At 35.8% G+C, this 18,065-nt stretch overlaps 1 protein-coding gene across 1 annotated transcript; it reads left to right on the forward strand.

The window, feature by feature from the left end:
• Nucleotides 1–4,321: 4,321 nt before the first annotated feature.
• On the forward strand, nucleotides 4,322–6,633 carry LOC113299444 (probable pectate lyase 18). The gene is made up of 4 exons (XM_026548463.1): nucleotides 4,322–4,493; nucleotides 4,590–5,330; nucleotides 5,588–5,726; nucleotides 5,978–6,633. The coding sequence occupies exons 1-4, from the start codon at nucleotides 4,381–4,383 to the stop codon at nucleotides 6,197–6,199; spliced, it is 1,215 nt and encodes a 404-aa protein (XP_026404248.1). The 5' UTR covers nucleotides 4,322–4,380; the 3' UTR covers nucleotides 6,200–6,633.
• The last annotated feature ends 11,432 nt before the right edge of the window (nucleotides 6,634–18,065 follow it).

Here is an 18,065-nt window from a genome sequence, read left to right on the forward strand (position 1 = left end):
CTTTTCCGCATTATATTGTTTATCTTTATAATTGAAATATCACAAGTTGTGTGTTAATTAATCATAGTAGATACGTCCAACCTTGTTTGTTGGATACGACTTGATTGATTACTTCGGAAATTGATCTTTGGAATCACCCAAGTACTCTCACACGAGAATCGGGTTCACGGAACAGCCTCTGTAAACTTTCTGACTGTGAAAGAAAGAGATATAACTCTGAATACTATTCCTCGATTGAGTTTCATTAATTTGAACTCTCGGAATTGTGTTTAAGTTTGTCCATACAGATTGCATAAGAAAAAGCTGGTGGTGTATTTTGGTATCCCCACGTTTTCACTTATACCTTTAAGATGTCATTACAAACTAAATAGTCTTATTGATTGAATCTCCTTAGGTCCTCGTAAGTTTTTTTTGGTTTCTCTTTCGTGCGTTCCCCTTTTTTCCTTTGTTCGATGATCATACCTTCTGTGTTTTGCTTATAACTAGCGTTCTTTCTTTATCAGTTTCTTGTTAACGAGTGAGAGAAAAGGATATTTCTATTGATAATACTAAATTGACACAATCTTACACTATGACCTGAATTGATTTATATTATCTAAATGAATACTAGTTAAAAAAAATGTGAAGGTATTTGAAATGAAAAATTGCTTGCATATAAGAGGTCTACACTTAAATTTGATGGTCATCTAAAATGGGAAATGATTCTTGACGTGGTTATACTAACATTATCTTATAATTTTGGCACAGTTTTTCTCTAATAAAATCTAAAGGATGGTGAATTTAAGTCAATGTTATAATGTGTATATAGTGCTCTAGATTCCTACTGAAAATGAGCACAACACGAGACGTACAATCTTATTGTCTACTACTTAATGGAAAAAATTAAAATTTGGGGACAATAAAGTTTGGTATCTCGGAACACACTTGTAGAAATGTAGGTAATGTAGGGAAAACTATGACTTAAATATTAACTTAAAATTTGGTATCATTTAGATTTTTATAAAGTGATAGTGTTGAAAAATCGTGAGATAATACGAGAATAATCATGTCAATAGATCCTCTAGACCCCAACCAAATTACCTACTCTTGTCTAGGGATGCATAGAAGCCGAGCCGACAAATTGGGTCGGAATCGACAGAACCGAACCGAAACCGAGTCGAATCGTTCATCCAATGGTCGGTGACACTTTCTGAAATGAGGACCGTTGATCTGTCAGCTCGGATTGTTGTCCTCCATCATCAAAAGATCCATCACCAATAAATTCTGCAACAACACCGTTTCCATTGCCAGCAACATCATCATCGCCACTAGCACCACCAACATTACCAACAACTTCTGCAACAACACCTGATGCTCACACACCACCCAACAACACCATCTCCATCACCGAAAACTTCTACAACAACACCATCTTCATCACCAGCAACACCATCATCGCCACCAACACCACCAACAGATGCTCCTACATCGCCATGCCTATTTTTTGAGATTTTTTTCATTGAGTAACTCATGAATTAGTCTAACTGAAAGATAGGTTCTTTTTTGTTTATTTGATTCATGTTTTACAAGAAAATGGTCTGATATTTTTTAAGAATTTTGAGGATTTTACAGTATAACCCCTATAAAATAATGGCGTCGGGACCAGTAAAAATTATCGATTTATCCCGATATAAATAATCGCATAAATTAATAATTATTAAATAATATATTAATTAATAATTTATTTAATTTATCAAAATATTGTTTAATTCTAAAAAATATAATCAACAAAATGAACCAATACACCTTCAAATAGTTTTCATCATTGTAAGATTCGTCCTATGGATGATATCGTATCAGAGAATCCAAGTGAAGCGTTAGATTATGAAGGGACTAGAAAATTGCAAAAACTAATCAATGGACTGAATTATCACAATAGAATGGATGTTGAATTTCTTTTAAACTACCTTCAAAAGGATATTATTTCAGATTTATTGACTGACGAAGAAATAATTGAGAGTGTCATGGGAAAAGACTAAAGTGATGATGTGGAAGTCGAATATGAAAGTGTAACTACAGAGCTACCTTCCCGTAAAGAAGCTATCGAAGCTGCAAAGATATTGAATAAGTTTTTATTGCATCAGGAAACGACAACACCAAAAACTCTTCTAATGTTAAGAAAAATCCAAGATAAAATTCAATGTGACATTAATTTTAAGAAAACCAAGTCACAATTAAACCACTCTTTACCAAATTAACATAAATGTAAAGCTAAATTTATATAAATTGGAGAGTTATTAATTTATATATTCGAAGGGACCAATAGAAAGTTAAAAAAACTTATTATTTGTTAATTTAGCACGTTGATCCCGACTTGGGACCGACAAAATTCATTAATTTATCGCGGATTAATTTATAGGGGTTCCACTGTATGTTTTTGTTGAGAATTTTGTGATGTTTTTTTTTTTATGATGTTGTCTGATATCTATGTATCAAGTGTCTGTCTATCATGACCAGATGATGTATTCAATGTTTCGTTTGATTCATTATCTCCAAGAGATTTGTGTTCAATCAGTTCGTGTTGTAAAAATCTGAAAACCGTTGTATCTTCAGAGTATGTAAGATGAAAACCGGTAGAAAAACCGGAACCGACCGAGCCGACTCGGATCGGTTTTATACCGAACAGGTGCCAACACAGTTCTGTTACGATTTTGAAATTGAAAACCGGAATATGTACGGTTCGGTCGTCAGTTTTGTGTAAAAACTGGACCAACCAACCGTTGTGCAATCCTACTCTTGTCGTCCTCAGTTGAGCCTCACCCAACCTGTAGCCTCGCATATAACGTAAACACACAAACCCGCCTATCTTTTAGAGACGGAAGGAATACGAAACAATACTGAATCGTGCTGCTAGGCAACCTGGCAGTGCCAAGCCTCTGTGTGGTCCATGTATGTTAAAGTGGTTAAAATACAAAAAAGAGGAAAACCTGAAAATTTTGAAAACAGAAAACTAGTAGTATAACAGACTTAACTAAAAGCTAGCTTAGAAATTACCACATTATAGTCTGGATAGCATTAATTACGAATCAAAGACTTAACTGGATAATGGACAACAGACATTATGACCGACAAAAAGTTACAATTTTAGTCTCGGTGTCTGCCAAGTATTTACAGCACCATACCACACTACGTTATTATTGTGCCAGCCCTCCATTAGCGTTTGAACAGCTTGTCTCAGCAGAGCAAAAGGCTACTGTCTCGTTTAGCTTTGTGATCAACTGACCTTGGTAACTCAGTTCCTGACTCATTTGCACTCAGTTACAGACTCGGTTGTAATTCAAAGAAGTCAAGGGCTGACTGTCACAGACTCGATCGCAGTTCTAAAAGGCGAAGAATTGAAGGTCTTAGATCTACCACTAGCTTCCAAGGAAAATTCGAAAGTTTTGCCATGAGAAAAATGAAGACCCGGGTAAGAAAGAAGAATGGGTCAAAGGGGAGTAAGCCAACTCTAGAGCAAGAGTTATGAGAGCTAGTTCCGACGCACTGTGAGAGCTGGTGCTCTGGCAACCAAGAGCGACGGAAATGTGGCATTTCTTTGCTCGTTTCCATAACTCCGTGAAACTTTGGAAATTTTTTTCCCCAAAGACCTCAGTGGAAACTCAGTATCGATCCAGGAATATCATGGATTTCTTAATTTGGCACACAGCGCTTGCTCTAAAGGCAAGATGTGTTGTAGAATGCTGGGCCTCTTCCGGTGTACAAGCTACACACCAGTATAACAGTGAGTTTTTAGCTTATATTATGCGGACATTCTTTGAATATCCAGCACCTAGTCTACACGTTTAATAATACTCGAAATTGGAATCTATAAATGCTATAAGAAAGGGATTCATCATATTTTGCTTCCCATGTAAGCAGTTTATGAAACTCTGAGCACCTAGTACATGTTCAATCAAGCAAACATCAGCGCAAACCAGGCAGATAGTGTATTTTACAAAAGAATGATCAATACAGAAATATGAGTAGATGACTTGAGCAAGTTGAGCTGATGAGAGAGTATGACTATTTACAAGAATAGAGGTTAATCACACAACATTAAACTAGTTTTTGGTACAAGTAAATATAAATATAGTAAATTCTCACTGCTGAGCCTGAGATGGTACAGTATTTTAAGTTACTGCCAGTCCCAGACAACCTTTTGTTTTTTCACTCAAAGGACCCAAAATTAACTGAAAAGTAAAATAAAATAACCCGGAAATCACGAATTCCAGTGACCCTACATGTTTAGTTTAATCACGCCTTTCCTTGCGGCTTTTATTCTCTTTAAAATCCCTCTCTTCATTTCTCACCCTCTCCCACAAACAACACACTCTCTCTCAAATTCTTCACTCACTCTCTGAAATGGCTTCTCTCTCTCTCCTCTTCGTCTCTCTATCTCTCTCCTTCTTCATCCCTACTTTCATATCTTCCTCACCAGTTCCTGACCCTGAAATAGTAGTACAGGAAGTACACAGGTAATTTCTTCCCTACATGATGTACTTCATTCTTGCAAAACCAATACTAGTGTACTATGCTTTTTACTTAATGATGTCTTGTTTTCTTGGTTACAGGAGTATTAATGCATCAAGGAGGAATCTTGGTTACTTGTCCTGTGGAACCGGAAACCCGATTGATGATTGTTGGCGATGCGACCAAAATTGGGAAAAGAATCGACAGAGATTAGCGGATTGTGCAATTGGGTTCGGCAAACAAGCCATAGGTGGAAGAGACGGACGTATCTACGTGATAACGGATTCGAGTGATCATGATGTAGTTAACCCAAGACCTGGTACCCTTAGACATGCTGTTATTCAAGATGAACCATTATGGATCATATTTGCCAGAGATATGGTTATACAATTGAAAGAAGAACTGATTATGAATTCGTTCAAAACACTCGACGGGCGAGGTGCGAGTGTACATATCGCCGGTGGACCTTGTATCACGATTCAATTTGTTACGAATATCATTATACATGGGTTACATATCCATGATTGTAAGCAAGCAGGGAATACTAATGTGAGAGACTCGCCGCATCATTTTGGATGGAGAACTTTATCAGATGGTGATGGTGTTTCAATTTTTGGTGGTAGTCACGTTTGGGTTGATCATAATTCATTATCTAACTGTCGAGATGGTCTTATTGATGCTATCCATGGATCAACGGCCATTACCATTTCGAATAACTACATGACCCACCATGATAAGGTGATGCTTTTAGGTCATAGTGATTCTTATACGCAAGACAAAAATATGCAAGTTACCATTGCTTTTAACCACTTTGGGGAAGGATTAGTTCAAAGAATGCCAAGGTAATCAGTTCTCTCTACAACCCTTTTTTTCACTTTGTTTGGTCATAAAGCAGTGTGTATATGATGATATGTGCATTTTCTGTATATAAAAGATGGGGATATAAATATATTATACTAGTATGTATGTATGTATGTATACCCATCATGTATTAGATTTTTATGCTCCTACCACTTTATACTGGAAAATTATGGAATGGATAAATTGATATTTTAGTGAGCTAACAAATTGTTAATTTGTTCCCTTTTCATTCTTGCAGATGTAGACATGGATACTTTCATGTGGTTAACAATGACTATACCCATTGGGAAATGTATGCCATTGGTGGAAGTGCTAACCCTACCATCAACAGTCAAGGAAATAGATTCCTTGCACCGGATAACCGCTTCAGCAAAGAGGTACATACCTAAGAATGTCTTCCATTTTGTACATCCTTTCTTTTAGAGCATCTGCTCTTAAACTTTGCAAGTATTAGAATTCTTTCGTGTAAATGTATTAGAGATTAGCTAGACTAATTCTTTTCTGAAAGAAACGACAGAATTCATCGTCGCAAAAAGTAGGAGACAATCAATCACTACCGTAGGATGTTATTTGTCATTGTTACAAATCTCCTTTAACCTTTATTAATTCAATTGGTTGATGGGTGTAGGTCACTAAGTATGAAGATGCACCAGAAAGTGAATGGAAGCATTGGAATTGGAGGTCAGAAGGTGATCTTTTGTTGAATGGGGCATTTTTCACCCCATCAGGAGCAAGTGCATCATCTAGTTATGCTAAAGCATCAAGTTTGGGCGCAAGATCTTCTTCTCTTGTTGGACCTCTTACTACAAATGCTGGTGCACTAAACTGCAGGAAGGGTTCTCGTTGCTAGCTAGGCATCAAGATTGATCAAAGATATTATAGAGAGAGGCAAAACAAAAAAAAAAATGTGTTTCAAAATTTAATGCTAATTTACTAGAAGTGGTGATGAAAGTCGGGGCGTGTTACCAACTATATATACTCACACTGGCAAGACAAGTAATGAAGGAAGAAGAAAGCTAATGAATTAGCTGGTGTTTTTATCAGAGATTATAAGAAAAAATTAGTTAGGTTTTCCATTTTGAGTGGGGGTTTTTATTTTGTTTGTTTGTTTGTCTATTATGGATTACAACCTCTCATGTTAAACTCTAAGAAGCATTAATTGTGGGTTTCTTTCTTATTGTTAAGAATCCTACCTGTTAAGGATTAATAGTAGAGTAAACAAGTGAAGAAGTGTTGATAGATATTCATATGGTTGTTCTCTCTCTTTTTAATGTGTTTTGGTCTTCATTTATAAACCAAATTGTCAATCTTACCCGGCACAATGCCATTTTTATGAGAACCCTGTTAACAAAGGAGTAGAGTGCTAAAGTCGCTTGGGTTGAAATCCACGGTACGAATTCGAAATATATTTATGTTCTATTATGGATTAACAACCTTCTGTTTAAAATCCCATAGCCTCCAAGGAATTAAAATCGCGTTAGTAACATCCATTTCGAACCAATAATATGTCCTGTCAAAATTTTAATTTCTTGGTTTAGAAATTAAAATTTTCCAGATATTAAGACCTGCTTTAGTTTAGAAGCTTTAACCTTTCTTTCCCCCCCTTTTCTTCTTTGTTTTAAGCAGTGTCATATAAGGAACAAACCGAGAATCGGACCCTCTACCAAGTACATCAAGTACACCAACCTTCAAAGGATGCGTGATAAGTACATACATTACATATTTGCATGCAAATGAGTCGAGGTAAAGCAATGGCATCAAAAGACAAAACCCAAAAACGTATACCAAGACAACATAGAGAAATTTTAAAATTAGTTGAACAGTTATCAGTTATGGTTTGAATTAAAAAAAAAAAAGGATTCTCATTCTCAAAAGCGTGGAAAAAGAATAATAAGATTAACAGATTTCATCGATTAATGGTTGTTGTTATGACTTGAAAAAGAATTCCACATGCAACCTACCATCATCAAAAAGAGTTGCACGACTTTTTCGACCCTCTAAAATATTTTGAACAATGTAATTTTTGTAATTTTATATAAATGACTCTTACATTAAACTTTGACTCCAAGTAAAAATTGAAAAATGTGGTAATCCGCGTGGTGCAATCTTTTTGTACAATACAACTATATTTCCCAAATACAATACAAGTACCTGCATGTTTATCAAAGAAAATAAAAATCTAACTAATAGTCTAATAGATCACCACTGTCACGCTGGGACGGCCGATCGAAGAAATAGACGCGAAAGTATCATTTTTCCTGACACGGCGGAAAAGTATCATTTTTCCTGATACGGTGTGAAAGTATCATTTTTCCTGACACGGAGTGAAAGTATCATTTTTCCTGAAACAGAAAATTAGCCGATGCATAAACCAAAATATGGCTGCATAATGTATTATGCATCCTTTGTGGTGGTTTGCATAATGGATATGCATTCAATTTTCGAAAATTGTGCCTAAAGTGAAAGTATCAACGGAGGGAATACATCGTTTTATTAGTTGCAACCGAAAATAAGTTGACGTATAAACCAAAATATGGCTACATAAAGTATTATGTATCCTTTGTGGTGGTTTGCATAATGGATATATATTTAATTTTCAAAAATTGTGCCTAAAATGATAAACACCTCGTAAAAACTCTAAATTTGATATTGTTGTTTACACTTATAGAGTAGATTTTTTTAAAACCGTTCCAACGAGGTAAAATTTGTAAAATTCTAAGACACAGATTTTTAGATATGTTATATTAAAGTTTGGTTGTCAATTAGGATACATAAGAAGTTATAGTAATTGGACTATAACTTCTGAATTGGTTCTGAGTTAAGCATAGGCAGGTGAAGCATATTGAGCCGGTGGAATATTTTTGGTCTCCTCCAAACAGGAACGAGTTTCTTTTGTGTTGCGATGGTGCTGCCAAGGATAATCCAGGGCCTGCTGGTGCTGGGATGGTTATCTGTGATGCAAATTATAATGTTATAGGTGCTATGAGTATTGGTTTGGGAAGAAAAAAATAATTTCTTAGGTGAACTTTATGGCATCATTGTTGGGATGGAATGGGCGCTGAAATGGGAGGTGGCTAACATCTTAATTCGTTCTGATTCGGATGGAGCTATCACGGCTTTATCTAATTCCAATGTTCCTTGGTTCGTAAGGCATAGGTGGCAGATTGTTCAAAATAGATATGCTTCAATTCGTTTTGTGCATTCTTATCGGAAAGCAAATTTTGCTACGGACACTATAGCTAAGAGGGGATGTTTGCTAAGAAATGGTGAAGGCATGAGCTATGAAGGGAAACCTGTTTTTCTAAATACTATAGAATTTACTAATGTCTCTAATTTCAGATTTAAATAGTTTGTAAGTTTTTGGGGTCTATAGATCTCTTTTCTTAAACTTTTATAAATATTTGCTATTCATCATTACAGTTTTGGACTTACCCAAAAAAAAAAGAAAAGTAATTGGACTAAAAGGAAGAGACAATTTTGTCCAGTGAAAAAAAAACTAACCATGAACATCAAATCCAATGTTCTTGTGTCAAATTGGAAAAAAAGTCATGTTTCACATTGACACAAAGTCACCATATATAAAGTCATCCCTGGCTTCACTCAAATCGGCCTAATAATAATAAGTAAAATACAAGTCCTCACATTGACACAAACCTATGATCAAGTTTTTTTCTTCTTTTTTTTCCCTATTAATTTTCCTTTATATATATATTTTTTTGTCGCCATAGCTTCAAAAAAATATATAAAAGATGCCAAACCCATTGTAGTCTTAAAAATTTTAGTTTCAGCCAAGACATGAGCCTGACAAAAAAAACTAGCAGCGCCACTAGACAAATGCTTTTCTTTTTTATATCAGAAGCTGGGGTTACCACCCCCATCCCCACCCCTAACACAAACAGAACAAAACAAAACAAAGAAAGAAGAATACAAACCTAATTACAACCTACTCCCGATAATGTGGTTTTCCTTCCTTGTCCGCCATGTTATAGAACACAACTAAAACGAAAACTCCTCTTTCATTTACATCCACCCATTTAATAGGGGGTGATAACTAGCTAACAAGTTCGCAGCCATGTTAGTCTCGCGAAAAAGATGAGATATCATAACTCTATCAAATAGATTCCAAAGATGAATCACCTGTCTCCAGGTTTGTAAAAATTTCCAAGGAGGTTTATCTATCCTCTTACTGAGCAAGTTAAAAATAGTCATCGAGTCCATAATTATGTGAACCTTACGACAATTTTTCACTCTGGCCAGGTTCAGACCTAATTTCAACCCTCCCCCACCCCACACCCCATAACGACGACAATAACACCTCCCTCGCTGTCCCTAAATAAAGCTCCCCATCCATCTGGATTATCACCTCTTGACCCATCTGTATTAACCATGATCTCATCAGAGTCAAGGACCAACCAAGGAAAGAACCTTCTATTAACCTGGGAAAATGTACAATTAAGCCTCCATCTATCCATAAAACTCATAGCAGCAGGAGAATTTTTCACATGGGACTTTATAGAGAGCACTTTAGTTCTTGCTTCTTCCATGATTACAAGCCCAACTTGATCCGCAGAATTATACTTACTAGTAAAAATTCTAGCATTTCTCTCTCTCCAAATGTGATACATAAAACAGTTAAAAATTGTTTTCTTTGTACTAGCCGCCAATTCTTTCCCAGCAAATGCACTAACACACCATTTTACTTCCTCCATCCAGCTACTACTCACTTCTCTTACATAACCCATTTTCAGAATAAGGCCTGACCGAATGCTCACAACAAAACTACAGTCATGGAAAATATGCTCAATAGTCTCAATATCACCCTCACATAAAAAACAAAAAACAGACTGCATCAAATCCCACTTCACCATTTTATCCTTAGTTTTAAGCCTACCATGAAATCCTAGCCAAGCTATAAACGAATGTCGTGGCACATGGGACTTGAACCACACAAGATTATGCCAAAAAAATCTTATCCCCAGCACCAGCCAAAGCATTATAGGTGTGTTTAATAGTAAAATCTCCAGAAGGAGATGGATGCCACAATAACATCGGACTCTGCCCTATCAAATTCAACCTTTTTTAGTTTATCAAGGATAACCACAACCTTTCATCCACGAGGTCAGGCAAACACCAACCATTGTCATCTAAAAATTGGATAACTCTACTATCAATATTAGGAAAGGGCTCTTCAATAACATCAGTACTGACCCAATCCACAAGTCTTCCAAGGGGATTCCATAAATCAGAAAGCCACATAGCATTGCTGCCATCATCAATAATATGAAGTAAAAAAAATTTATCCACCTCCCTATGCTCCAAGATTCTCCTCCAACATCAAGATGCATCTTGGGCGATATTAAGAGTCCAGAAATTCCTCTGTTTGATAAGATTTTTGGATACCCATTCTGTCCATATACTAATCTTCTCACTCATTAAGTCTCATAGATATCTTAGGTTAGCAGCTTCATTATAAATACTAACACTTTGAACTCCCAATCCTCCTTCATCAAAATGCCTACAAACCAAATCTCATTTCACCAGAAAAGATTTCTTTTCAAGTCCGGCACCAGCCCAAAGAAACCGCTTGCATATAGAATTTAACTCCTTTACAGCACTCTTCGGCAATTCAAAGCAAGAAATCCAGAAAAAAAAAAATCTCACTTAGCACAACTTTGATCAATAACAATCTGCCAGCATAAGTAAGATTCTTACCCCTCCAAGATTGAGCTCTCTTAGTAACTTTAGAAAGAATAGGTAAACGGTCCTTATAATCCAATTTAGATGATAACATGGTAACTCCTAAGTAGCGAATAAGTAAATATCCAGTAATACAATCCAGGCAATGCACAATAAGGTCAAGCTCCGTATTATCAATAGAAGAATGATATAAAGTCGTTTTCTGTCTATTTCTTTCAAGACCAGAAATTTACTAAAAATAGAAAGAGCACAATTAAGAGACTTAACAACATCATGAGATCCTTTAAAAAACACCAGAATATCGTCCGCGAAACATAAATGAGTTAACTTAATAAGACGACACCTTGGATGAAGACCATACCTACCACTTTCCACTTGATGCTTAAGAAATAAACTCAAAGTTTCCATAACCATGACAAATAAATATGGTGAAAGAGGACACCCCTGTATGAGACCTCTACTCGCAGAAAAATACCCATGTGGTGAACCATTCACAAGCACAACAAACTTGTCATAACATATACACACAAAAATCCAATCAATGAAAACTTTCTGAATCCCATTTTCCTCAAACATAAAAGAATGGCTTCCCAAGAAACAATGTCGCAGGCCTTCCTAAGATCTATCTTTAAAGCACATCTAGATGGGCCATTCTGTCTATGATAATTCCGAACAAGTTCATGAGCTAACATAATGTTGTTTTTTATGACCTACCCGAGATAAAAGCTGATTGATTCGGGCTAACTAAGTCTTTCAAGACACTCTTCATCCTAATTGCAAGAATTTTAGAGATGCACTTATATATTACATTACAACATGCAGTATGACGAAAATCAGAAACAAATAAGGATTCTCAACTTTAGGAACCAAAGTTAAGAAGGTACTATTTAATTATCTCTCCATGTATTCTTGCATTGAACAAAAAAATAGTGATAGCTTTGACAAAATCATCCTCTACAATATGCCAACATACTTTGAAAAAATGGCTAGTAAACCCATCTGGCCCCGACGCTTTATTGGATTCAATATAGGACAAATCATAGACAATTTCATCTCTTGTAATAGGAGAACTTACAACATTAACATCCTCAACAGAAACAACATCAGAAAATCGAAGAAAAGCTACATCTTCTTTAGTAAAAGGAGTAGAAGAATTACCATTAAATAAAGAAGTAAAAAATTGAGTTCATTGTAAGGAAATGTCCTTATCCTCCTCAAGAAAATCACATTCCCATCCTCCAAAGTTAGAATATTATTCCTACATCGTCTCTCCTTCAAATAATTGTGAAAAAACGTTGTATTATAGTCCCCCAACTCTAACTATTGAACTCAAGATTATTGTTTGAGCAATGGTTCCTCCAATATAGCCTCTTTAGCATAATCTCTTTAACATAATGACAAACAACTCTTTTCTCTGTATAAGCCACCTCAGGGTCTAGAGGCCTTAATTGAACACAACTTGGGCCTGAACCACATCAACTTTGGCATTAACAACAGATTCTGAGAGATTATTAAATACGACTTTTCTCAAATTAGTTAACTTAGTTTTAACTTTCTTCATTTTAGAAATCAAAACAAACATATGGTTCCCCTTCACCTTTTCACTCTAAGCAATCCTAACAATATAAAAAAATTCTTGCTTTTCATACAAATAATTGAAAAACCTAAATGATGGAGGCTCATGTTTTCTTCTCTCAAAAATAGAAACCACCATAGGAGAATGGTCATAGACTCCAGGATTTTGAAATTCAGCTTTAGATTGAGTAAAACAAGTCACACATTCTATGTTCACTAACACCATATCAATCTTAGAGAAAATTCTGCCCATCCCAATCTGCTTATTAGACCAAGTAAAAAAAAATCCCCAGAATACGGAAGATCAAAAATTTGAGACAAACTGGTGCAATTCAATCTCGGAAGTATTAACACCACTACTACCACCTAGTATTTCATGAGGAGCAGGGATTTCATTAAAATCCCCCTAAAACCATCCAAGGGACTTTACAACTAGAAACAAACGCAATAATATCATTCCATAAAGCCATTCGCTTACGACTATCATTTTTCCCATACACAAACAAACTGCACATTTCAGATTCCTAGTAGTAGTTACTTCAAGAAATATTGCCTGAGAAGCAGAATGCAGGACAATAACACTCACATTCAACGGGTTCCAACTAACTCATATCCTACCAGACTCATTATTCGCGTAATTTTCTAAAAACCTCCAATTTTTATTTATAGACAATCTTATTATGTTTTTATTGAACTCATGAACATGAGTTTCAATAACACCTACCAAGGACAATTTATTCAAAGCAATAATAAACCTACCTACTTCCTTTTGTTTTAGAGAGTCATTCAACCCTCTAATGTTCCAACACCGTATTTTAAACATCACCATTATGAGCCATAAGGATTTTTTTTGAGAAATCTAGACTTTTTCAAGTCTACACCCTTTGGTCCCATATTAATTAAAGAAGAAATGTTAGATTTAACTAAGAATTTACCTTTAAATCCACTAGGCAGACTAGCAACATTCTTCTGAGAGATAAGTGTTTTATTACTACCTTCCTGACCAGCATTGAACTTCTGGGCTAACACTTTTACCAGCCACATTCCCTTCATAACAGAATTGTCCTCTTGTTTCTATAGCAGAACCTCAAAGCATATTAGTAACAGGGACTTCAGCTCTAATCCTCTACCATAGATGTATTCTCCTTATTACCAGTTGGAGAAATAACACATTCTACCATATCTTGCTCCAAAGCATTGTTTTTCTCCTCTTGCATTTTATTGCCATCAGAACGTTTAGATCCCTTAGTGATCCAAACATGCTTCACTGCCCCATCAATACTCTTATTCTCTACTGCAATAAGAATTTTAGGCACTACTTTAGGACATTTTGCCAAGGAGTGACCAAAAATCGAACCCTCTGAACAGACTGGTGGTTTCCATGAGTATTCAACATCTACATCCACCACATGTTTCCCCTTATAATATACATGAATAACCAATGGATACTTACAATCAACATCGATCTCAACTAAAATACGAGCAAAACTCAATCTAGCACGACTCAATGTAAATATATCCAATGAGACTAACTATCTTCGATAGAGCTGTAGCATTCCACATATGCAACGGTACCTTGCGCAAATTTATTCAAATAGGAACAGATTTCATCGCAACAGTTTCTTGTTCAATCAAAGGATGCCATGGCCTTACCAAGAACAATTGACTAGCGATAAACACAAGATCATACTCAATAGCACTAACACGATCCACTTCATCGTCAAATTCAAACACATAATTGGACTCACCATAAATAGTCATCTGCATAGTTCCTTAAGGTTTTCAAGCACGTTGAACTACGTTCTTAACCATAATGTAAGGGAGTTTTTTCCCCACAAAAACCCCAATCAACAAATCCTCACGGAATTTCAATTCATGAACCACATCTTCTTCCAACACATCTGCTACTTCTTTATCATCAATATATCCAGGAGATGCAAAATCCATAGAAGCATCAGGTGACAACTTCTTATTCTTCACAAACATATCAGACCAGAAAAACTCAGAAGAAGTTTATGTTGAGGCCCTTAAGACTCCTTCCTCGAAGGAATTGATCCTCCCACAACGGACCCCTCTACCCTCTGGGAGGATGAAGATAGAGAGAAAACCCCATCAAGTTCAAGAGATCCACCACCATCAGACATGGCGATTACCGAAAAAATAAATCATAATCTCCTTACACTTTGGTCAAAATTGCACGGCCAAAGTCAAGTCTCTTTCCTCTACAAATTCCTATTTTTGTAAAAATCCACGAGTCAGATATCAGACCATCTATTTTTTTAGTTTAAGACAGATTTGACTTTCTATTTGACTCAAAGCTAATCCCTCAGTCTGACTTGTTTGAATCAGGGAACAAAATACCCCTGATTCTTTAGAGTTTAGATCAAGTCACCGACTTACATATTTTTGAGCCAGTTAAATCATGTTTGACTCTAAAAACAAACACAATGTATCAAATCCATATGAGTCAGGTGATTTTAGTCAGATGTAGATGAGTCAGATTTAGAAGAATCAGATTCGAGAAAAAAAATGAACATGGTGTTTTTTCTATAAAAAAACAAAACTAGTCATAAAAACCCAAGGTGACCAAACTTGTGGTACAAAAACCCACTCAAATGTTGGGATTCATTAAAACTCCATCTTAAACTAAATTATACAAAAACCCCAATTTTTAAAAAAATTGATACAAAAACCCCAAATTTCAAAATTGGTTTCATCAAAATTTTGTTTTTTGGGGTTTTTGTGTTACTTTTGCTTTGACGGGTTTTTGTGGTTGGATAGTGACTCCTTTGGGGTTATAACTCGCGGACCGATAAAAAAATGAAGTTCTTTTCACTGCCAGGCCAGTTTAGTTTTTGATTCAAATTGGCTTCCCCGATTAAACTGATTAGATTATTTCCTACACAACTATGATTGATTATAGACTTGTTACAGATAGTAGAGATGTTTGCCGTAAATAAATTGTATTGCCTGTTAACTAGATTCAAAAACATAGCTTTAGAATTAACTAATTCCCAACTGTAATTGCCAAAATGGTTGCTGCTCTTGAATCTCTCTTTTTTTTTTACCTTCGCATACATTCCAATTAACAACTATAAAGTGGTTGAGAATCGTTTTAAAATTCAATATGATGTCCATTGAGCTCAAAAAGAAAAAACAAAAAAGAAATAACGCATAAGAAAACCAATATGTGAACAAAAAAAAAATCGATAATGAAATTATAAAAGAAAAAATCAACCACCCCGAAGGCCAAAGCATAACACGAGTTACTTACTCGTCTTTCACTGACTATTTTATTCTCCACTAATGACCCCAAAAAATATATGCCGGGTAATTGGTGAATATTAAGTTAGTAACCAAAAATGGCACCAAAACGTCGTTTTTTCCTGTCTTTACCGAAAATTTATGTTTTTTTTTTGGGTTTTGTTATCTTGTGCATTTAGTCAATCTTTGGCACGAAAATTTGTAAACAACAATAAAAAAATATGAGAAATAGTGTAAATTTGTATTGGAGAAGGCAAATATTCATGGAATTTTCGATTTTTTCTCTCTACAAATGTAGACTTTACCTTCTCCAAAGCAAATTTACGTTGTCATCTTTTTCTAAGAGGAATTTTTATTTCTTCTCCATGTCCATAGCTCATCAATTTAAAGTTCAATATTCGATATTAGGTATTTAATTTTACCATTACCGAAGTTGGGATGGGTAAAATTAAGGAGTCCTCAAGGAAAAGAAAAAGTAACCGGCAGATTCTATCGATTGTAACACCGACAAGGGTTAGCTGAAAATACAAAATCGGGAAGCCATGGCTAGGCCCTTGGTTATTTTTAGGGTTTGGCCTAATTGGGATGACAGCAAGTTAGGTGCTGATAGGAACACCAATAGGTGGGGTAGGAGAAGCACATGGGAGATAGCAAGCAAATTTCAAGCAATTAGTTGGACAAAAATGATTGATATTGGGGTTGATTTATACATGTAGTTTATTTTCAGCAGAAACTATCAATTTGTTTTATAAGCAAAGGCCTTCAACAAGGCTAAAAGTCCCCCTCAACTGCTGGAGCTAGCCAAGCAGGAGGCATAGACCAGTACATAGAAGATTTCTTACGTTTTTACCATTGAGCTAGCTCATGAGCAATGGTAGTACAAATTGTAGGTTGAAAACTAAAGATACAAGCAATTAAATTAGAGGAAAATAACTGAATGTCTTTAAATATGGCATCTGTCCTAGAATCGCCATCAAAAGAACCTAAAGAGAATTGTTCCACCAGCTTCTTAGCATTACTTTCAATGATGATATGGGCCATCTTTTGTTCCACTGCTTTCTTAAGAACTCCCCAGATAGATTTGGCTTCCGCTTCTTCTGCAGACGAAACTTCAAAAACCATAGCAGCACAAAAAGAGGCTTTGCTAGTAAAATCTCTCATCACATAACCTGCACCATTATCTCCAGAGATGTCATCAAAGGCTCCATCAGTGTTACATTTGATCCGACCAACCAAAGGGGGCATCCATTTGTGATTTAAAGCTATAGGTTTTGTGAAAATAACAACAGAAAGGTTTTTCCTAGTGAGGAGCATTGCCCTGGCGCTTTCTATGACAGACTTATGATTTTCAGACACGTTTTGAAATACCAAGTTATTTCTACTGGTCCATAGAGACCACAGGATAGCAACAAAGAGTTGTTGAGCATCATCAGGCAATATAGAGTTTTGATCCAGGAGCCAGAACATAAGCCACTGCTGAAAAGTTTTTTGAGTAAAGAAAGAAGTGTTTATGCAAAAACTGGACAAGAATCAAACCTTAGAAGCAAAAGGACACAGAAACAAAGTATGCATAATGTTTTCATGAGGATCCTTGCATCTAGCACATTCAACAGAATGCATGGGCATTCTAGTGTGGAGAACAGTTCTAGCTGGGAAAGCATTTTTAGCAGATTTCCAAAGGAAGAGTTGAATTCTGTAAGGAACTCTAATCTTCTAGATATGTAACCAAAGAGTTTTACAGGGAGAGGTATTTAATCCTCGGAGTCCCAAGTAAGCAGATTTTGAAGAAAATTTACCATTCTTCGAAAGGTCCCAAGCCTTCCTATCAAGAGTCCAAAGCTGGCTTAAGGGAATTGTGAAAATCTTCTTAACAGAAGCATCATCAAAGTGAGTAGAGAGTCTAGAAACATTCCAGGTTCTAGTATTTTTATCAATGAAATAATCAACTTTAATGCTAGGGTCCTGAGGGGTAAGAGGATTGAGAGTAGCAGATCCCAAAGTTGGAATCCATTTATCACACCAGGGGTTGATAAACTTTCCATCCCCAACAATCCAAGAAACAAAGGGTTTAATCAACTCCTAAATAGCATGAAGGAATTTCTAGGTCCAAGAGCATTTATCAGGGCATTTAACATTCAGAAAATCAGTTCTAGGGAGATATCTAACTTTTAAAATCTTAA

This window comes from Papaver somniferum, chromosome 7, assembly GCF_003573695.1.
Source record: "Papaver somniferum cultivar HN1 chromosome 7, ASM357369v1, whole genome shotgun sequence".
Taxonomy (NCBI): Eukaryota; Viridiplantae; Streptophyta; class Magnoliopsida; order Ranunculales; family Papaveraceae; genus Papaver; species Papaver somniferum.